A 21,606-nucleotide genomic window follows, 5' to 3' on the forward strand; every position below is an offset into this window, starting at 1 on the left:
CTAGTCAAGGTGAGGCTCAACAGGGCTCTGGGCAACCTGATCTAGTGGAAGATGTCCCTGCTGACTGCAGGGGGGGTTGGCCTGGATGACCTTTGGAGGTCTCTTCCAACCCAGCCCAGTCTATGATTTTATGACAGGGTGCTGGGGATATGTGGAGCCCATGGCCATTGATGCCCAGGCTGCCTGGGGACATGTGGCCCACAGCAAGCTATGCAGAGGGTGGCTGGGGACGTGTGGCCCCACTGGACAACAAAGCAGAGAAGGCCCAGGGACACAATGGATGCCCCATGGGCATTGCTGCACAGGGTGCCCAAGGGCACATGTCCCAAGGGCAGCCATGCACAGAACATGTGGCCTCATGGCAGTGATCACAGGGTACTTGGGGACACACAACTCCATGGCCATCAGTGCCCAGGATCCATGAGACACAGGGGACATCACCCACCAATAAACACCAGAAGACACTGGAGCTGCTGCACAGGCACCATGGCCAAACACAACAGTCTGCAGCTGCAGGGCTGCAGCCATGGGCGTTGCTGATGGCAGCATGGCTCAGGATCAGTGCTCAGGGCACCAGCCAACACCCTCCTCCCATGAAAGGGCTCTTTGATGGCAGGAAGGAGGGGACCTGGCAGCAAAATGGGGTTACCCCAGCTCCTCACCCATCATCCTGCCCCACAGGAGCCTCTTGGCTTCCACCCTGCCTCTGCCAGGCTCAGCTGGAGGGGAAGAGGAACAAAACCAGTCACTGCACCGTGCCTCAGTTTCCCCATCGGCTCTGGGGTGGTTTAACCCCATCTCAGCCCCCGCCCCAAACCAGCAGGACACTGCAGAGAACATGGGATGGTACTGGCTGAAGGCATCCCAGGGTCACAGTAGCCTGAGCTGAGACAGGACATGAGCAGCAAGAGGGTGCAAGGCCACCATCCTCCTCCCCTCTACAACCAGACCATCCCTCCCAAAACCAGGCCATCTGCCCCCCAAACCAGGCCATCCCTCCCAAAACCAGGCCATCTGCCCCCAAACCAGACCATTCCTACCCCCACACTTACCTCCCTCCAACTAGACCATATTCCCAAAACCAAACTCATACTGTTCACCCCAAACCATCCCTCCCCCTAAATCAGACCATCCTACCCTCAAACCAGACCATCCTCCCCCCAAACCAGACCACCCCTCCCCCCAAAACCATCTCCAACTATATTCCCAAAACCAGACTCATGCTGTTCACCCCAGACCATCCCTCCCCCTAAACCAGCCCATCCTCCCCCCAAACCAGCCCACCCCTCCCAAAGCCAGCCCATCCCTCCCCCCACAGCTATCTCCCTCCAACTAGACTATCTTCTCAACCCCAGCCTCATGCTGTTCACCCTCACCAGAGCCAACCCAAGGACACACTCTCTGGACCATCACCTCTCCACTCCTCTGAGCCACCAACAGCCCAAGGCGAGCTCCACCCAGCAGCGTTTTACCACCACGACATGAATTTAATCGTGACACATCTACAGGTGGTGCAAGGATTATTGCAACTGTTTCACACAGACTCAGCCATGAAGCCTTACAGACTGCTGGGGCAGGAGCTTGGGCCAGGATGCTGCCCATAGCTCTTCTTCAGACTTCTCTCTCCAGTGGTTTCTCACAAATCAAGTGTGATTTAAAGGAAAGCACGTGGCAGGGATGTCCCTGCCCTGTGCTGCAGGGCTCCTACTGCAGCTCACCTTGGCTTGTAACCACAGCCCAGCTTCACCTTCATTGTCTGTAGCTTGATATGTAAAGAGGAGACACCAGATTTACCCCCAGCAAGAGCTGGGGAGGTCTATGAGGCAGCTGTGAGCATGTCCAAGCTGAACTCCCCACCTCAATTAGAGAGGAATCCCTCAGCTCTGCTGATCAGCAGCAGCAGGAAAAGAAGAATTACACAGGTGGCAGCATCAAGTTTGTGTCCGTTCTATGGCAGGACAGAGGTGAAACAGCACCAATCTCCTTTCCTTTAAACCTCATTGGATTAAAAGCTGGACCAAGTCCTTCCCTGGAATAAATACCATTGCCTGCAGAACTTTTGGAAGTCAGAGCTTCCACCCAGGTCTCTGATAAAAGAGATCTACATGCAGGCAACACAGATCTTCTCCTGTCAGCTGCTGTCAGAAATGTCTGCAGTCAGAGTTCACTTCTTTGGGTTTTGGTTGGGTTTTTGGTGTTCTTAGCAATGGTGAAGTGTTAAAACATCCCAAACCACCTCCTGATTGAGAGAGGAGGATTCGTTTACATGAAGTCATCTGAGTCGTTGCCATCCTGTAGGGAGAAACACAGCAACAAAAAGAGCTCAGTGATCTTTGTTGGTGATCTGGATGGAGGCATTGAGGGTACCCTCAGTAGCTCTGCAGATGACACCAAGCTGAGTGGGAATGCTGCATCTACTGGGGGTATGGAGGAGGCTCAGGGCTGACCTCATTGCTGGCTACAACTACCTGAAGGGAGGCTGTAGCCAGGTGGGGTTGGGCTCTTCTGACAGGCAAGCAGCAACAGAACAAGGGGACAGAGTGTCAAGTAGTGCCAGGGGAGGTCTAGGCTGGATGTGAGGAGGAAGTTGTTGTCAGAGAGAGTGATTGGCATTGGAATGGGCTGCCCAGGGAGGTGGTGGAGTCTCTGTGGCTGGAGGTGTTGAAGCCAAGCCTGGCTGAGGCACTTAGTGCCATGGTCTGGTTGCTTGGCCAGGGCTGGGTGCTAGGTTGGACTGGCTGAGCTTGGAGGTCTCTTCCAACCTGGTTACTTCTATGATTCTATGGGAGGCTCTACAGAAGGCTCTGGAAAGGCTGGATCAATGGGATGAGGCCATTAAGATGAGGTTCAACAAAGCAAAGTGCTGGGTGCAGCACTTGAGTCACAACAACCCCATGCAATGCTATGGGCTTGAGGAAGTGGCTAGAAACTGCCCAGTGGAAAAGGACCTGGAGATGTTGGCCAACAGCTGGCTGAAGATGAGCTAGTGTGTGCCCAGGTGGCCAAGAAGACCAAAAGACTTCTGGCTTGGATCAGCAATAGTGTGGCCAGCAGGGCTAGAGCACTGCTAAGGTCACACCTCAAGTACTAGGTTCAGGTTTGGGCCCCTCACTGCAGGGATACTGTCATGCTGAAGGGGCTCTGTCTTGCACCTGTTGCTCCTTATCCTGTAATGGGGCAGCACTGAAAAAAAAGGAGTCTGGCTCCATCCCCTTGATCCCTGCTCTTTAGCTATTGATCAGCAGTGAGAAAATCCCCTCTCAGGCTGCTCTTGCCCAATTAAACAGACTCATGTCTCTCAGTCTCTCCTTGCCAGAGAGATCCTTCAGTCCCCTCAGCATCTTTGTAGCAGCTGCTGGAATCTCTCCAGTAGTTCCCTGTCTCTCTTGAACAGGGGAACCCAGAACCTGACACAGGACTCCAGACATATCTTTGTTAGGGCAGAATAGAGGAGGAATCAGAGTCAACCAGGTTGGAAGAGACCTCCAAGCTCAGCCAGTCCAACCTAGCTCCCAGCCCTGGCCAATCAATTAACCCATGGCACTAAGTGCCTCATTCAGTCTCTTCTTGAACACCTCCAGGCACAGCCCATTCCAATGCCAATCACTCTCTCTGCCAACAACTTCCTCCTAACATCCAGCCTAGACCTCCCTTAAGAGAACCTCCTTTAACCTGCTGGCCACACTCTTTGAGTGCACCCCTGGAGACCATCCACCTTCCTGGCTACCAGTGCACATCACTGGCTCATAAGGCACTTGTCCAGCAGAACTCCCAGGACCTTCTTCACAGAGAGATTCTTTCCAGGAGGTCAATCCCTAATTTGTACTGGTGTGGGGATTATTCCTCCCTAGGGGCAGGACTCAGAGAATCATAGAATCAGTCAGGGTTGGAAGGGAGCACAAGGAGCAGCCAGTTCCAACCCCCCTGCCATGCCCAGGGACACCCTACCCTAGAGCAGGCTGCACACAGCCTCACACAGCCTGGCCTCAAACACCTCCAGCCATGGGGCCTCAACCACCTCCCTGGGCAACCCAGTCCAGCCTCTCACCACTCTCATCACCAACAACTTCCTCCTCACCTCCACTCTCAAGCTCCCCACCTCCAGCTTTGCCCCATTCCCCCCACTCCTGCCACTCCCTGAGAGCCTCAAAAGTCCCTCCCCAGCTTTTCTGTAGCCCCCTTCAGATCCTGGAAGGCCACAAGAAGGTCACCTGGGAGCCTCCTCTTCTGCAGCCTGCACAGCCCCAACTCTTTCAGTCTGTGCTCACAGCAGAGCTGCTGCAGCCCTCTCAGCATCCTCCTGGCCCTGCTCTGGACACACTCCAGCATCTCCACAGCCCTCTTGGAATAGAGGCTCCAGAACTGGATGCAGTACTCCAGGACTCTACACTTGTCCTTGTTGAACCACTTCCAGCAGCACAGGCTCCTGCTGGCTGACAGACAAGCGAGAGGGCCCTTTCATAGAGCAGAGGGAGGTGGCAATGTCCTTCACTGAGAAGAGGTGACAGGGATGTGCTCTGTCATGCAGGAGTCGCCCACAGCAGACCGCAATGCGGGAGCTGTGCCATCATCATCCTGGATTGGATTTCAGTCATCTTGGAATGGTTTCTGTGGGCAGTCTCACCTGATTGGAGGACATGTTCTCAGCCTTCATCAGCGAGGAGTAGCTCCTGGAAGAGAAAAAGATGCAAGATAATTGCCTGATACATTTTCAGAACCCAGCAACCAAGAACTGTTCTGGATCAAGCACCAGAAAAACAATGGTTTTGTTTTTGCCTTCCTGAACTCCTCAGACTGGACCAGGATTTGCTTCTCTCACATGCTTTGGCTCATCAGAACAACCAGACAAAGCCCAGGGACCTTACAGACCACTTCTCCTCAGCTTTGTTCAGCACTCAGATCATCCCAGGAGGGAGACAGTTCTTTACTTTGTGGAAAGGTCAAGAGGCAGCTTTGGTGCAAGGCTAAATAAGCCAGCAGCACAGCCATGCCCGCTGGTGGCTTCTCCTCAGTTTAGTTTGCTCCCCTAAGCCCTTTATTCTGAGCTCTCCACGTGTTGAATCACTCAAGAAACCTCCATGTTCTGAGCTCTCTACATGTTGAGTCACTTGGGAAATCCCCAGGTTCTACAGTTTCCTCTTTCACTGTCACCTACAGATAAACACAACTCACTGAACTTCAGCAGGGAGGTTCTGAGGCCAGCCAGCAGGTACACCTACTGCCAGACGAAGCTGTCAGCACTAAGGAACAAGCTCAGAGGTCAAGATGACATTTCAAACCATCATCCTTCACTCTGGGTTTGAGGGAGTGTTTTCCTGGGGATTTACATGTATTTTAGAATCACAGAATGGTTTGGCTGCAAAGGGACCTTTCAGGGTCAGTCTTAGAAGTTCCAGACCTTGCATCACCTTTGTGGTCCCATTCAGACCCACTCCAACAGGTCCATGTCTCTCTTGTGATGAGGAACCCAGTGCTGGACACAGCACTGCAGGTGGGGTCTCACCAGTGGGGAGCAAAGGGGCAGAATCCCCTACCTTGAGCTGCTGGCCAAGCTGCTCTGGAGGTAGCCCAGGATGCAGTTGGCTTCCGCACTGCTAGTGCCACATTGCCAGCTCCTGTCTAGCTTTCCACACACCAGCATCCTCAAGTCCTCCTCTGCAGAGCTGCTCTCTATCCCTTCATCCCACAGCCTGCATTGGTACTGAGGCTTGTCCTAATCCTGGTTCAGGACCTTGCTCAACCTCAGGAGGCTGACACAGATCCACTTCTCATTTGTCCAGCTCTGTCTCAGGCATGTCAACTGCACCCTTCATCCCCCCAGCCTGCACTGGTACTGAGGCTTGTCCTAATCCTGGTTCAGGACCTTGCTCAACCTCAGGAGGCTGACACAGATCCACTTCTCATTTGTCCAGCTCTGTCTGGATGGATCCTGTCCCTCAGGCATGTCAACTACACCCTTCATCCCCAACTCTGCACTGGTACTGAGGGTTGTCCTAATCCTGGTTCAGGACCCTGCTCAACCTCAGTAGGTTCACATGGACCCACTTCTCATTTGTCCAGCTCTGTCTGGATGGATCCTGTCCCTCAGGCATGTCAACTGCACCACCTGGCTTGGTGTCATAAAGCTTTGGAAAGACACAGTCCTTTCTTTTACCATCCAAGTTTGTTTTGGGAGCAGCATGGAAACCACCTCTGATCTAGACAAAAGAACTCACTGGGCCATGCAGGGGCTGAGCCAGAGCAGTCAGCTGAGCACTGAGCAGTGCCAGGCCAGCTATTGAGCATGACTGCTGACCCACAACTCCCTCTTAGCACCCATCAGCACCACGGGGGTTGGCTCCACAACTCAGTACCCACCTCAGTTCTTCCAGCTCTTTCTTCTTCTTCATCTCTTCCTTTTCCTTCCGCTTCATCTCTTGGATCTGGGCTTTCTTCTCATTTCTCTCCTCCCTGTCCCGGGCCTCCTTCTCTGCAGCCAGGTCTGGGAACCGCTCCACTTTGGTCTTCTCCAGGCGGTTCAGGATCTCATTCACCTTCTTCTCCACCGTCAGCATCTTCACCTTTGGAGTGCAAACAACCAAGAGCCTTACCAAGAAACACTTCTACTCTGGCACTTGCCCAGAGGAAAGGAAACTCCCTGTTCCCACTTCACACATGGCTGAGTCCCACACAAACAGCTGCTGAGGAAAAGCTCATCCACCGAGGGCTCTTCAGCTGCTTGTGTAACAGCAGAGAGAGGCCAACTCTCGACACTCAGGAGCACAGAGCTAACAAGCACAGGCACTGCCACCTGCATCAGCACTTCTAGTGTCACCTCTTGGCACATGAAGAGGCCAAGAGATAAGGATTGGTCTCTGCCATTTCTCGATGAGGTGCCAGGAGGGTGCTGCAGGGCGTTCAGGGAGGAGAATCTCGTGTGCTGCTGGTTGGCTGAGGGGGTTTGTAGTGTTTTGTTGCCCTGGTAAGGCCTGTTCCAGTCAAACTGCACCTTTAGAGTGGTTTCTTGCCCAGATTCTGAGCAAGGGCAGGGAGCAAGAGGATGGGGCCAGACTCTCTTGAGTGGTGCCCAGTGACACAGCAAGAGGCAGCAGGTGCAAAGAGGATTCCAGGAAGCACTGTCCAAACACATGGGAAAAAAAATCTTTCCTGTGAGGGTGCTGAAGCACAGGACCAGGCTGCCCAGAGAGGTTGTGCAGTTTCCTTAGAATCATGGAATTAACCAGGTTGGAAGAGACCTCCAAGCTCAGCCAGTCCAACCTATCACCCAGCCTTGGCCAAGCAACCAGACCATGGCACTAAGTGCCTCAGCCAGGCTTTGCTTGAACACCTCCAGGGACAGTGACTCCACCACCTCCCTGGGCAGCCCATTCCAATGCCAATCACTCTCTCTGGGAAGAACTTCCTCCTAACATCCAGCTCAAACATCCCCCTGGAAGGTCTCCACCTTTTCTGGAGACATTCCAAACCTGGCAGGACATTACAATCTTAGGCAGCCTGCTGTGGATGACCCTATTTTAACAGGGGAGTTGAAGCGGATGATCTCTAGAGGTCTCTTCCAACCACCACCACACTAATTCACTGTGTGATTCTACAGCTTTAGGGCAAACGCTGAAGAACCATAGAATTAGCCAGGTTGGAAGAGACCTCCAAGCTCAGCCAGCCCAACCTAGCACCCAGCCCTGCCCAAGCAACCAGACCATGGCACTAAGTGCCTCAGCCAGCCTTGGCTTCAACACCTCCAGGCACAGAGACTCCACCACCTCCCTGGGCAGCCCATTCCAATGCCAATCACTCTCTCTGCCAGGAACTTCCTCCTAACATCCAGACTAGACCTCCCCTGCCACAACTTGACACTCTGTCCCCTTCTTCTGTTGCTGCTTGCCTGGCAGAAGAGCCCAACCCCACCTGGCTACAGCCTCCCTTCAGGTAGTTGTAGACAGCAATGAGGTCCCCATGAGCCTCCTCCTCTCCAGGCTAAACAACTCCAGCTCCCTCAGCCTCTCCAGGTCACCATCACACTCACATCCTTTTGCCTGTGAAAGCCAATTTGCCCCACATCCATGTCTGCTGTTTTCTTCAAGTTGGTCCATGGTGTGTACACCACATTGACATTGTTCATCTTGCAACCTGGGAAGAAGAGGAGAAGGGAAATGCATCAATTCCCTCCTTGCTGCAAGAGGCTTTAAGTCTCCTGCACATGGAAGCACCAGGAGTTGATCCTCGTTAGAGATGTTACCAAAAGGAAGGAGGAAAGGAAGAAGTCCCTCCAGTATTACAGTGAAATGGGAGAACATCATGACACCATTTGCAGTATGAGCACTGCAGAGTGCTAAGCAACCCCAGATGGGGATTCCCTCTGCCAGCTGAGTGACTGTAACGGAAGGGGACCCTGAGGTGGTGTCGGAGAGGAGAGCATGTGAGGCTTCTAGGCTCAGGCAGCAATGTGGAGAGACAAAAGGGAATCCTTCCTGACAGAAGTACAGCAGTCATCTAGGTGAGGGGAGTGAGGGCACCCCCAGTCAGTTTGCATATCATAGAATCATAGAATCAAGTAGGTTGGAAGAGAGCTCCAAGCTCAGCCAGTCCAACCTAGCACCCAGCCCTAGCCAGTTAACCAGACCATGGCACTAAGTGCCTCAGCCAGGCTTGGCTTCAACACCTCCAGGCACACAGACTCCACCACCTCCCTGGGCAGCCCATTCCAATGCTAATCACTCTCTCTGACAACAACTTCCTCCTAACATCCAGCCTAGACCTGCCCTGGCACAGCTTGACACTCTGTCCCCTTCTTCTGTTGCTGCTTGCCTAGCAGAAGAGACCAACCCCACCTGGCTACAGCCTCCCTTCAGGGAGTTGCAGACAGCAATGAGGTCTGCCCTGAGCCTCTCTTCTGCAGGCTGCACACCCCCAGCTCCCTCAGCCTCTCCTCACAGGGCTGTGCTCCAGGCCCCTCACCACCTTCCTTGCCCTTCTCTGGACACCTTCCAGTACTTCAACATCTCTCTTGAATTGAGGTGCCCAGAACTGGACACAGCACTCAAGCTGTGGCCTGAGCAGTGCTGAGCACAAGGGCAGAAGAACCTCCCTTGTCCTGCTGGCCACACTGCTCCTGATCCAGGCCAGGATGCCATTGGCTCTGCTGCCCACCTGGGCACACTGCTGCCTCATCTTCAGCTACCCTCTACTAGTACCCTCAGATCCCTCTCTGCCTGGCTGCTCTCAGCCACTCTGTCCCCAGCCTGTAGTGCTGCTTGGGGTTGTTGTGGCCAAAGAGTAGAACCCTGCACTTGGCCTTGTTCAATCTCATCCCATTGGCCTCTGCCCACCCATCCAGCCTGGCAAGGTCCCTTTGCAGGGCTCTCCTGCCCTCCAACAGATCCACAGCTGCTCCTAGCTTGGTGTCCTCTGCAATCTTACTGATGCTGGACTCAATCCCCTGGTCCAGATCACCAATAAAGACACTGAAGAGGACTGGGCCCAGCACTGATCCTTGGGGCACACCACCGGTGCCAGCTGCCAACTGCATGTGGCACCATTCATAGAATCATCTCTGGGCCTGGCCTTCCAGCCAGTTCTTGACCCATATCAGAGTGAATCTGTCCAAGCCCCTAGCTGGCAGCTTTGCCAGGAGGTTGTTGTGGTCACCAAAGTGAGCAGGAATATTGGTCTGCTGGAGGGTCAAGACAATCTCCAAAGGGATCTGGACCGGCTGGATCAATGGGACAAAGACAATGGTTCAGCAAGGCTGAGGGCCAGGTCCTGTGCTTTGGTCAGCACAACCCTATGAATGCTGCAGGCTTGAAGAAGTGCCTGGAAAGTGCCCAGTGAAAAAGGATGTGGGAGTGTTGGTTGTCAGCTGGCTGAACATGAGCCAGCATGTGCCCAGGTGCAACAGCACCCTGGCTTGGATCAGCAGTAGTGTGTCCAGAAGGACTAGGGCAGGGATTGTCCCCCTGTAAGGAATGGTCCAAAGGGCATTATCTGTTTCATCACTGCCATCAGGACTCCCTTAGCTCAAAGACTTGGACTGATATTCAGGCTAACATCTTAGCACAAGTTTTGTAGTGGCCTACTCTATAATAAGTTACTGATTAAGGTACTGAATGTGGTCTCCAAGGATTTTGCAGGTGTAGGCCCTGTGGGAAGAGACCTGCCTGGTACCAACAGCCTGTACCTGCCAACTCCAGTCCATGATCATTGCTTCAGAATGAAGGAACACAACTGCTGCCCAAAGAGACTGATGCCCTGGGGTAGCTAAGGGAACCATCAACTCTAGTGAACTCTGCTCATTATAATGTCACTGGAACACAAAAACACACCTCCTGGCCCCACCTCCGAGGCAGACCACACCTAGGTCACTCCTCCTTGGGCATGTGTGGAAGCCTTACTGTTATGGGGCATGAGGGGTGGAGTTCAGACATTGACAGGTGTGAAACTGATTATAAGAGAGGTCTCCCTAGCAATGAGGCTTTGAAGGAGAGCTTTGCCCACCAAGATCAAGGAAAGATCAGAAGGATTGGATCCAGGATTAGAGAGACGTCTTTGGAGCCTGCCATTGGTGGTAGCTATAAACCTTTCTCTTTTTACTTTACCTTTCCCTTTTCTCTACCTATTGTGCACCATCTTCTGGGCAAACAATGAAGTGACACTGTTGAAGTAAAGCCTCTGGCATGGTTGCTTGAATTCAACCATCGTGAGTCCACTGTTTGAACAGTGACATCCCCCCTGTGGTCAGCACTGGTGAGGTTGCACCTCAAATCCTCGCTTCAGTTTTGGGCCTCTCACTCCATGAAAGACATTGAGGTGCTGGAGTGTGTCCAGAGAAGGGCAACAAAGCTGGTGAAAGGTCTAGAGCACAAGACTGGTGAGGAGCAGCTGAAGGAACTGGGGTTACTTAGTCTGGAGGAAAAGAGGCTCAGGGGAGATATTCCTGTTCTTTACACATCCTGAAAGGATGCTGGAGCGAGATGGGAGTTGGTCTCTTCTCCCAAGGAAGAAATGATAGGATGAGAAGAAATGGCCTCAGGTTGAACCAGGGGAGGTTTAGGTTGAACATGAAGAACATGTCCAGCCTAACCCAAGAGTGCTGTCAAAGCCTGGAACAGGCCAGGCAGGGCAGTGGCAGAGTTCCTGCCCCTGGAAAGCTGCAGATGTGGTGCTGAAGGACACGGCTCAGTGATGAGCTGTCAGTGCTGAGTGAATGGTTGGGCTTCATGAACTTAAAGCTCTTTGCCAACTGAAAACACTTTGATTGGACTGTACAAGGAGCAGTGCCACTGTGACATCTGCTTCCTGTAAGGCTCTACAGGCACAAGACTCAGCAGAGAGCAGCACAGCAGAACCATCACACACATCCCATCCAAACCCCACATGCTTGTGTGGCCCACAAACATCTCACCCCCCCACCTTCCAGGCACTGCCTTTACCTTGGATGCTGTTTGCCTTCACCAGATGGGCACAGTCTATCAAAACCTCTTTGGGGATGTCATCCACTGTCTGCCCCTGTGACAGAGCAAGGCAACATCAGCTGGTGAGCACAGGACACCCAGGAACCATCCAATCACAGAGCTGTTTGGGTGGGAAGGCACATTTCAAGGTCATCTAGTTCAAGCCCTCTGCAGCGAGCAGGGACATCTTCAACTAGAGCAGGTTGCTCAGAGTCCTGTGCAACCTGACCTGGAATGTTTCCAGGGATGGAAACAAAGCACAATGCTCTGCCATTCCAGCCAGGAACTCTATGCTGTGCATATTACAAGGCTGGAGTCTTCCATGGCAGCAATCTGCTCTTGTGGCCAAGAAAGCTAGTGATCTTCTGGGCTGCACCAAGAAGAGTATGGCCAGCAGGTCAAGAGGGGTTCTCCTCCCTCTCTACTATGCCCTAGTGAGGTCACAACAGGAGTACTGGGTCGAGCTCTGGGATTTCTAGTTCAAAAGAGGCAGGTCAAGAGAGGTTCTCTTCCCTCTCTACTGTGCCCTAGTGAGGTCACAACAGGAATACAGGGTCCAGCTCTGGGATTTCTAGTTCAAAAGAGGCAAGAAACTACAGGAGAGAGGCCAGTGAAGGCTATGGAGAGGATGAGGGGATTGGAACATCTCTCCTGTGAGGGAAGGCTGTGAGCACTGGGGCTGTTTAGCCTGAAGAAGAGCAGCCTAATGGGGGATCTTCTCAATGTTGATCCATAGCTGAAGGGCAAGGGGGGTAAGAGGATGTGGCCAATTTCTTTTCAATGGTGTCCAGAGACAGGACAAGGAACAATGGGCACAAACAATAACATAGGAGGTTCCACTGGAACATGAAGCAAAACTTTTCTGTGAGGGTGCCAGAGCCCTGGAGCAGGCTGCCCAGAGACATTCATAGAATCAAGCAGGTTCGAAGAGACCTCCAAGCTCAGCCACTCCAACCTAGCACCCAGCCCTGGCCAAGCAACCAGACCATGGCACTAAGTGCCTCAGCCAGGCTTGGCTTCAACACCTCCAGGCACGGAGACTCCACCACCTCCCTGGGCAGCCCATTCCAATGCCAATCACTCTCTCTGACAACAACTTCTTCCTAACATCCAGCCTAGACCTCTCCTGACACAACTTGACACTCTGTCCCCTTCTGTTGCTGCTTGCCTGGCAGAAGACACCAACCCCACCTGGCTACAGCCTCCCTTCAGGTAGTTGTAGCCAGCAATGAGATCAGCCCTGAGCCTCCTCTTCTCCAGGCTAAACACCCCCAGCTCCCACACAGAGGCTGTGCAATCTCCTTCCCTGAAGAGACTCTAAACCTGCCTGGAAGCAATCCTGGGTGACCTGCTGTAAGTGACCCTGATTTAGAAGAGGATCTTGTCTTAATGACCTCCAGAGGTCCCTTCCAACCCCTACCATGCTGGGATTCTCAGATCTGCAAGGAGAGGCTCAAGGCACCATAGGTAATTTATTTTCCTGAAGGATTTCACCCCATTTCACTGGAGTGCCATGGCTCCTAGACAGACACTTAGAATCATAGAATCCAGGTTGGAAGAGACCTTCAAGATCATCCAGTCCAACCTATCACCCAGCCCTATCCAATCAACTAGGTGTCAGGCCACGTGAAACATCCCACCCCTCCCCACGCTGCTTGGTAACGGCGCCTAGAAATTCAACCCCTGCCCACTGCAGGTTACCTGCACCCTGAGGGAGCCCTGCAGACTTCAACAGCTGAGCTGAGCAAAGATGGCCTTGAGTGCAGGACTGGCTGCCTGTGGCACTGCTGTGGGTGAATGTGAAAGCTCTGAAGCAGCCCTGCCCCAGGGTTACCTTGTGCAGCCGCAGGTACACGTGTGCGGAGGAGAGCTTGTCCACGTGGAACCTAGGGAACACAGCAGCACATTTCACACAGGGCAAGAGACAGCTCTGGGCAAAACCTTCTTTTTTTAAATCACATTCACCTATTTTTAAGTCTCTGTCCTGACCAATGCTGACCTCAGCCCTGCAATTTCACAGAATGAACCAGGTTGGAAGAGACCTCTAGGAGCGTCGAGTCCAAGCTATTGCCCAACCCTTCTAATTAAGTGCCTCATCCTGCCTCCTTTTAAACACCTCCAGGGATGGCAACTCCACCACCACCCCAGGCAGCCCATTCCAACCTACCCCTCCCCTAGCACAATTTCAGGCTATTTCCTCTCCTCCTATCACCTGAGAATAGGGAGAAGAGCCCAACCCCACCTCAGTGAGCCTCCTCTCAGGGAGCTCCAGAGAGCAATGAGCTCTGCCCTCAGTCTCCTCTTCTCCAGGCTGCACACCCTCAGCTGCTCCTCCCCAGCTCTATTCTCCAGACCCTTCCCCAGCTCTGTTGCCCTTCTCTGGACCAAATCCAGCCTCTCAATGCTCTTCCTAGAGTGAGGAGCCCAAAACTGAACCCAGGATTTGTCCAACCTACCCCTCCCCTGGCACAATTTCAGGCCATTTCCTCTCCTCCTATCACCTGAGAACAGAAAGAAGAGCCCAACCCCACCTCACTGAGCCTCCTCTCAGGGTGCTGCAGAGAGTAATGAGGTCTCCTCTCAGCCTCCTCTTTTCCAGGCTGCACACCCCCAGCTCCCTCAGCTGGTCCTCCCCAGCCCTGTTCTCCAGACCCTTCCCCAGCATCATTGCCCTTCTCTGCATCCCACAGGATTTCTCCCACCATGGAGCAGACATTGCCAGCAGCTGCCCAGACTTCTCCAGGTATCAGGTATCTCTCCATTTCCAAGGACAGAGGCAGAAGGATGGATATGTTGTCACATCCCAACCTTTCTCAGCACTATTTTCTCATTAACAGGACTTTTTCCTTCCTGCTGCAAGACAGAAACCCCTCAAACACCAGCCTATGAACTCTCATTTTACCTCCTGAGCTCCTGCCTTAAACCCACTGCAAGCCTTTTAAACAGAATAAGGTCTAAAAGGCATCAGATAGCCTAAGAATGACTTGTCAGTGTGAAACTAATGATTGAACTCCATGATCTTGAAGGTCTTTTCCAATCTAAGAGATTCTGTGATTCCCAGGAGGCCTCAACAAGAGGCTTCTTGTGCTGAGATGGGAGAGAAAAAAAAACCCAGTGTGGATGATGTCAGTGAGAGCTACAAGACACAAAGGAGACCAGGAAAGATGACTTTGATGGTTCAGGCAATTTGAGGATTCATCTCAGGTTCACTCCTATGTAACTGTGTAGCCAATCTTAAATTTTGTCCTGACAGGACAAACATGAGACAGAAAAGGAATGTGATACTGCTGCAGCAAGGTGTTCTTCAGCTGAAGGACACATCATCTCTGCCCAGAGAAGAAAGAAATCACTCCCTTGGCAGCTTGTTGACTGCTGAGAAAACATCCCCTGTAAAGCCTTTTAGCTGCAACCTCTTGGAGCTTCTTGTGGCCTCCCAGTATATGAAGGGGACCTACAAAAAAGCTGGGGAGGGACGGAGGCTGTGAGGGAGTGGCAGGAGTGGGGGGAATGGAGCAAAGCTGGAGGTGGGTAGGTTCAGACTGGACATGAGGAAGAAGTTGTTGAGCAGGAGAGTGGTGAGAGGCTGGACTGGGTTGCCCAGGGAGGTGGTTGAGGCCCCATGGCTGGAGGTGTTTGAGGCCAGGCTGTGTGAGGCTGTGTGCAGCCTGCTCTAGGGTAGGGTGTCCCTGGGCATGGCAGAGGGGTTGGAACTGGTTGCTCCTTGTGGTCCCTTCCAACCCTGACTGATTCTATGATCTACCAACCCCTCATCAGCTTGTGCTAGGAAATCTGCCTGGAAGAACAAAAAGGAGCACAACCACAGCCAGCTTTAGGGGGGGGAAGTTACCTTTAAAGGCAAACTACACCAACCTCTCCCCTCCCCCAGAGAGCAGAGGCATCTTCAACTACAGCAGGCTGCTCAGAGCCCTGTCCAACTTGACCTGAAAGGGCTCCAGGGATGGGGCATCTCCCACTTCTCTAGGCCATCTGGTCCAGTGTCTCACCACCTTCACAGTGAAGACTTTCTTCCCTACATCTAATCTCCATCTCCCCTCTTTCAGTTTAAAGTCATCACTCCTTGTCCTATCATTTCCTGCCACTGTGGAAAGTCCATCTCCAGCTTTCCTATGGGATCCACTTCAGTGCTATTCTCCAGGCTCAACAAGCCAAACTCTCTCAGCCTGTCCTCACAGCAGTGGGGCTCCAGACTTCATGTCATCTTTGTGGCCTCCTGGACCCACTCCAGTAGGTGCATGTCTCCTCTGCTGAGGACCCCAGAGCTTGACCCAGCATTGCACATAGGATCCAGAGTTCCCAGCATTGCACATGGGATCTAACTCGAGGGGAGCATAGGAGCAGAATCCCCTCCCTTGATCTGCTGGCCACGCTTCTTTGCATGCAACCCAGAAGACTGACTTGCCTCAGGGCTGCAAGTGCACATTGCCAGCTCCTCTCCAGCTTTTCACCCACCAGCACCTCCCAGTCCTTATCTGCAGGGCTGCTCTCCATCCCTTCATCTCCCAGACTGGATTGCTACCAGAGTTGCCCCGACCTAGGTGCAGGACATTGCACTTAGCCCTGTTGAGGCTCACCAGGGAGCTGTTCCTCTTGCATGGCTCAAGAGATGCAGCTGTGTAAGGAAAGGCAATTTGTCTAAGTACCTACCAGATATCCTCAGGCCAGCCATACTTTATCAAGTCTTCATCTGTGGGAATAAAAGTATCAATGAGTAAAGCCCAGAACTTCATCAACAGCAAACCCACTGATCTGTTGACCAGGAACCCTCCACTGCTGGTCCACTGCTGCATGGTGACTGAGCAGAGACAGAAAAGGGCACAGACAACTCAGGAGTCTAGAAGACATGGGGGCAAAGCAGTAGCCAAAGAGGACAAAAAAGCCTGGAGAACAGAAGTGTTCAGAGAGACCTTATTGTGGCCTTTCAGTACTTAAAGGGGCCTGTAAGAAGGCTGGGAACACACTTTTTAGCAAGACAAGAGGGGATGGTTTTAAACTAAAAGAGGGGAGATTCAGACTAGACATACTTAAGGAAGAAATATTTCACACTGAGGGTGGTGAGACATTGGCACAGGTTTCTCAGAGAGGTGGGAGATGTCCCAACTTTGGAAACATTCCAGGTCAGGTTGGACAGGGCTCAGAACAACCTGCTCTAGTTGAAGATATCTCTGCTGACTGCAAAGAGTTTAGACTAGATGACATCCTTAAAGGTCCCTTCCCATCCTAACAAGTCTGTGAATCGACTTATCCTAATTAAAAGAGGATTTCAGAGGGGTAAGGTTGGACTGGTCAGGCCACACCTTGAGTGCTGTGTCCAGTTCTGGGCTCCTCAATTCAAGAGAGATGTTGAGGTGCTGGAAGGTGTCCAGAGAAGGGCAAGGAAGCTGGTGAGGGGCCTGGAGCACAGCCCTGTGAGGACAGGCTGAGGGAGCTGTGGGTGTGCAGCCTGCAGAAGAGGAGGCTCAGGGCTGACCTCATTGCTGTCTGCAGCTACCTGAAGGGAGGCTGTAGCCAGGTGGGGTTGGGCTCTTCTGCTAGGCAAGCAGCAACAGAACAAGGGGACAGAGTCTCAAGTAGTACCAGGGGAGGTCTAGGCTGGATGTGAGGAGGAAGTTGTTGTCAGAGAGAGTGATTGGCATTGGAATGGGCTGCCCAGGGAGGTGGTGGAGTCTCTGTGCCTGGAGGTGTTGAAGCCAAGCCTGGCTGAGGCACTTAGTGCCATGGTCTGGTTGACTGGCCAGGGCTGGGCGCTAGGTTGGACTGGATGATCTTGGAGGCCTCTTTCAACCTGGTTGAGTCTGTGATTTTATGGTCTAGTGGATTGGATAAGGCTGGGTGATAGGGTGGGACTGGATGACATTGCAGGTCTCTTCCAACCTGTTTTGAGCCTGTGATTCTATGAGTTTTCAGTGAATAATGTGAATTAACACAAACAAAAGCATCCTTTCAGAACGACCTTAAGTCCCCAGAAATCCAAATCTAATCCTCTACATCTAATTTTGATGTAGACTAATGTACTTACTTTCATACTTATCCTTCCCCATGTAAATGGTGTAAACAGAAGGAGCAGCTGAGGGAATAAAAGAGAAAAACAAATCAGAAAAGGTATGAGCAAACTACAAGGAATGACAAACACACCAGCTGTGGGCACAGAAAATAGAAAGGAAACAGCTTTGTCCACCCACCCTCAAGTTGTGCCAGGGCAGGTCTAGGCTGGATGTTAGGAGGAAGTTGTTGGCAGAGAGAGTGACTGGCATTGGAATGGGCTGCCCAGGGAGGTGGTGGAGTCTGTGTGCCTGGAGGTGCTCAAGAAAAGCCTGGCTGAGGCACTTAGTGCCATGGTCTAGATGACTGGATAGGGCTGGGTGATAGGTTGGATTGGATGAGCTTGGAGGTCTCTTCCAGCATGGTTGATTCTATGATCAGAAATCCTAGCACAGAGCCCAAATGTGACTTTTCTGTTTAATAACAGGATAAAAAGTGGAAATTCATTGAATCATAGAATCAGTCAGGATTGGAAGGGACCACAAGGAGCAGCCAGTTCCAACCCCCCTGCCATGCCCAGGGACACCCTACCCTAGAGCAGGCCTGCACACAGCCTCACACAGTCTGGCCTGAAACACCTCCAGCCATGGGGCCTCAACCACCTCCCTGGGCAACCCAGTCCAGCCTCTCACCACTCTCCTACTCAACAACTTCCTCCTCACCTCCACTCTCAAGCTCCCCACCTCCAGCTTTGCTCCATTCCCCCTTGACAGCCTCCTAAGTCCCTCCCCAGCTTTTTTGTAGCCCCCTTCAGATCCTGGAAGGCCACAAGAAGGTCACCTGGGAGCCTCCTCTTCTGCAGCCTGCACAGCCCCAACTCTTTCAGTCTGTGCTCACAGCAGAGCTGCTGCAGCCCTCTGATCACAGATCACAAATTCATAGAATCACAGCATGGAGCTCACACTGCTAAGGGGCTGGTCCCTCTTCAGTAGCTCCACATCTACTTTGCTGCTATTGTCCCACAGTGTGGAGTGCTGCTTTTAAAATATCATAGAATGATTTAGGTGGGAAAAGACCTTTAAGACCATCAAGTCTAACCATTCATTCAGCACTGCAGGTCACCACTAAACCACATCCTTCAGCACAATGTATACACTGCTTTTAAATCCCTCCAGGGATGGGGACTCCACCACTTCCCTGACCAGCCTGGTCCAGGCCTTGATAATCCTTTCCATGAAGAAAATGTTCCTCATGTCTAAGCTAAACTTCTCCCAGTGCAGCAAAACTGATACCTCGACAAAAACCCTCTGCAGAACAATCATTTAAAGCCAAAGGTAATTGTTCATTCCATTAGCAGAATGAATGGCAGATTGTCTGCTACGAGCCCTGCTCTTGGGTCATCACCAGGTTCTGCACCAGGCTCTTTTCTCCCCACATAAAAAGAGATCACATCCAGGAAAACCTCTGAACTCCTTAAAATTAGTCTGAAATCTGCAGAAAATTATGATCAGCAAATGTTACTTAACCTGCACAGCTCTGTTCATGGGGTGTATAAAGGGCCTGAATCTGCACAGCTGGGGAAAAAAAGCTTTTAAACAAACCCAAGGAACAAATTTATCTAAGAAACCTTCACAAGACTGTTAAGCCTTGCCTTGTGCAAGGAACATCAAGCAGCCAAATCCAAGGGACCTGGGGTTACTGGTAGATAGGAGGTGAACAGGAGCCAGCAGTGTGTCCAGGTGGACAGGAGAGCTGATGCCATCCTGGCCTGGATCAGGAGCAGTGTGGGCAGTAGGACAAGGGAGGTTATTCTGCCCCTGTGCTCAGCGCTGCTCAGGCCACACCTTGAGTGCTGTGTCCAGTTCTGGGCTCCTCCATTCAAGAGAGATGTTGAGGTGCTGGAAGGTGTCCAGAGAAGGGCGAGGAAGGTGGTGAGGGGCCTGGAGCACAGCCCTGTGAGGAGAGGCTGAGGGAGCTGGGGGTGTGCAGCCTGCAGAAGAGGAGGCTCAGGGCAGAGCTCATTGCTGTCTGCAGCTCCCTGAAGGGAGGCTGTAGCCAGGTGGGGTTGGTCTCTTCTGCCAGGCAAGCAGCAACAGAAGAAGCGGACAGTCTCAAGTTGTGCTGGGGGAGGTCTAGGCTGGGTGTGAGGAGGAAGTTGTCAGAGAGAGTGATTGGCATTGGAATGGGCTGCCCAGGGAGGTGGTGGAGTCTCTCTGCCTGGAGGTGTTGAAGCCAAGCCTGGCTGAGGCACTTAGTGCCATGGTCTGGTAGCTTGGCCAGGGCTGGGGGATAGGTTGGACTGGATGATCTTGGAGGTCTCTTCCAACCCTGATGACACTGTGACACTGTGAAGGGCTGGAGACAGAGCCGGCAGCGGGAGGCCTCTCTCCCTGACGCGCCGACCGAGGCCGCAGCCCGCTACCTGCCTTCTCGAGGGGGTGGTTAACGCCTCCATACGCTCTGCTCTCGCCTACTCACCATTGGAAGTGAAGTAAAACACCATGGCGGGGGTTCCTCAGCCCGCCGGACCCGGGGCTACCGCTCCAGCAGCGCCTGGCGAAGGCAGGAGGGGGGAAAGTAGGACCGGGGAGTGAGGCAGAGGGAGCACTGCGCATGCGCGGTGTGACGTCACAGCCCATACCAGCCCCTTACGCATGCGTAAAGACTGCGGGCGGTGAAGCCGGATCGAGCACTGCGCATGTGCACAACTCGCTGCGGCGCTCGGCGTAGGAAGTGTTGCGCATGCGCCCAGCGTCCCCGCGGTGCTGGCAGCGAACTCGGCGCATGGGCAGTGCCGTAGCGCAACCTGTGCGCATGCGCAGAACGCCTCCCGCTCGCTGTGCGCGGGTGCGCAGCGGGCAGGTAGGTGCTTGTGTTGAGCTGGAGCCTCCTGTGCTGCAGCTTCCATCCGTCGCTCCTTGTCCTGTCCCAGGGAGAAGTGAGCAGAGCCTGTCCCCCAGCCCTCAGGTATTGATAAACATTTATTAGATCCCCTCTCGGACTTCTCTTCTCCGGGTTAGACAGCCCCAGGTCCCTCGGCTTCTGTTCGCCAGGCAGTATTCCAGTCCCTCATCATGCTTGTGGTCCTCCACTGGACTCTCTCCAGCAGATCCCTGTCCCTCTTCAACTGGGGAGCCCAAAACTGAACGTTTTCCCCATGAATTTCTCGTGAAACTGCCTTCCACGACAAGTAATCAAGATGGGGTCACACCAGGGCAGAGAAGCAAGTCAAGTAAGTCTTTTTTTTTCTGCAAGAAACTAGAATTTGTGACTGCTTAAAATCCAGAGTGGCTGTGGGTGCTGTTGAAAGCCATCAAGGTGGCTGAACAGCAGCCAGTGTCTGCTCATGTGGCCAAGACAGCCACCAGCATCCTGGCATGGATCAGCAAGAGTTTGGCCAGCAGGACCAGGGAAGTGACTCTCCTCTGTACTGGGCACCAGTGCAGCCACACCTGCAACAGGTCCAGAGGAGGGCAACAAAGCTGGTGAGGGGTCTGGAGAACAGGGCTGTTGAGGAGCAGCTGAGCAAACTGGAGGTGTTTAAGCTGAAGCATAAGAGGTTGAAGGGAGACCTCTTTGCTCTCTGCAACTCCCTGAAAGGGGGTTGGAGACAGGTGGGGGGTCGTCTCTTCTCCTAAGTATCAGGTGATGGCCTGCAATTGTGCCAGGGAAGGTTTAGGTTGCATGTTGGGAACAATTTCTTTCCTGCAAGAGTGGTCAGGCATTGGAAGAGGCTGCCCAGGGAGGTGGTAGAGTCACCAAGCCTGCAGGTATTCAAGAAACCTGTGGCCATGGCATTTCGGGACATGGTTTAGTGGTCACGGTGGGTTTAGGTTGACAATTGGACTTGATGATCTTAGAGGTCTTGTCCAACCAAACCAGTTCTGATTCTGTGCTCTCTCTAGGGGTTACGTTGCAGTTTTAGCCGTGTCCGTGGGGCTGCTGCCGCCCTAACTCCTGCCGGGCCACCTCAGAAGTCTTTTCAAGGGGGTGGTGCCCGGGCACTTCCCGAAGCGGAGGGTCAAAGCCAGCCCTTTTGAAGTGGTTTCTCGCTTCTTTTTATGTTTGCCCTGCCTAATTCCGCCCCGCTTCAGCCTTCTGCTGCGCGCTGAGCGGATTCCATCTCTGCCTGGCACCCAGGCACTCCGCCTCGGCGGCA

At 52.9% G+C, this 21,606-nt stretch overlaps 2 protein-coding genes across 3 annotated transcripts in view; one reads left to right on the forward strand and one right to left on the reverse strand.

Moving 5' to 3' along the window:
- Window positions 1-1,466: 1,466 nt before the first annotated feature.
- Window positions 1,467-20,045, reverse strand: CCDC25 (coiled-coil domain containing 25). Its single transcript, XM_064146585.1, has 9 exons — window positions 19,926-20,045; window positions 17,485-17,532; window positions 16,113-16,152; window positions 13,282-13,333; window positions 11,427-11,502; window positions 8,024-8,127; window positions 6,358-6,560; window positions 4,625-4,670; window positions 1,467-2,292 (listed from the first exon to the last, which is right to left on the reverse strand). The coding sequence occupies exons 1-9, from the start codon at window positions 19,948-19,950 to the stop codon at window positions 2,263-2,265; spliced, it is 624 nt and encodes a 207-aa protein (XP_064002655.1). The 5' UTR covers window positions 19,951-20,045; the 3' UTR covers window positions 1,467-2,262.
- ESCO2 (establishment of sister chromatid cohesion N-acetyltransferase 2) overlaps window positions 10,416-21,606 on the forward strand; it is a 38,649-nt gene continuing 27,458 nt past the window's right edge. The window contains exon 1 of one of the 2 annotated variants that reach the window (XM_064146584.1): window positions 10,416-10,561. The gene's annotated coding sequence lies outside the window, so the exon portion shown is untranslated. Of the gene's footprint in view, window positions 10,562-20,299; window positions 20,680-21,606 lie in introns of those variants that run through there. The other variant, XM_064146579.1, reaches the window with a different exon arrangement.

This window comes from Pogoniulus pusillus, chromosome 7 (assembly GCF_015220805.1).
Source record: "Pogoniulus pusillus isolate bPogPus1 chromosome 7, bPogPus1.pri, whole genome shotgun sequence".
Classification (NCBI taxonomy): Eukaryota; Metazoa; Chordata; class Aves; order Piciformes; family Lybiidae; genus Pogoniulus; species Pogoniulus pusillus.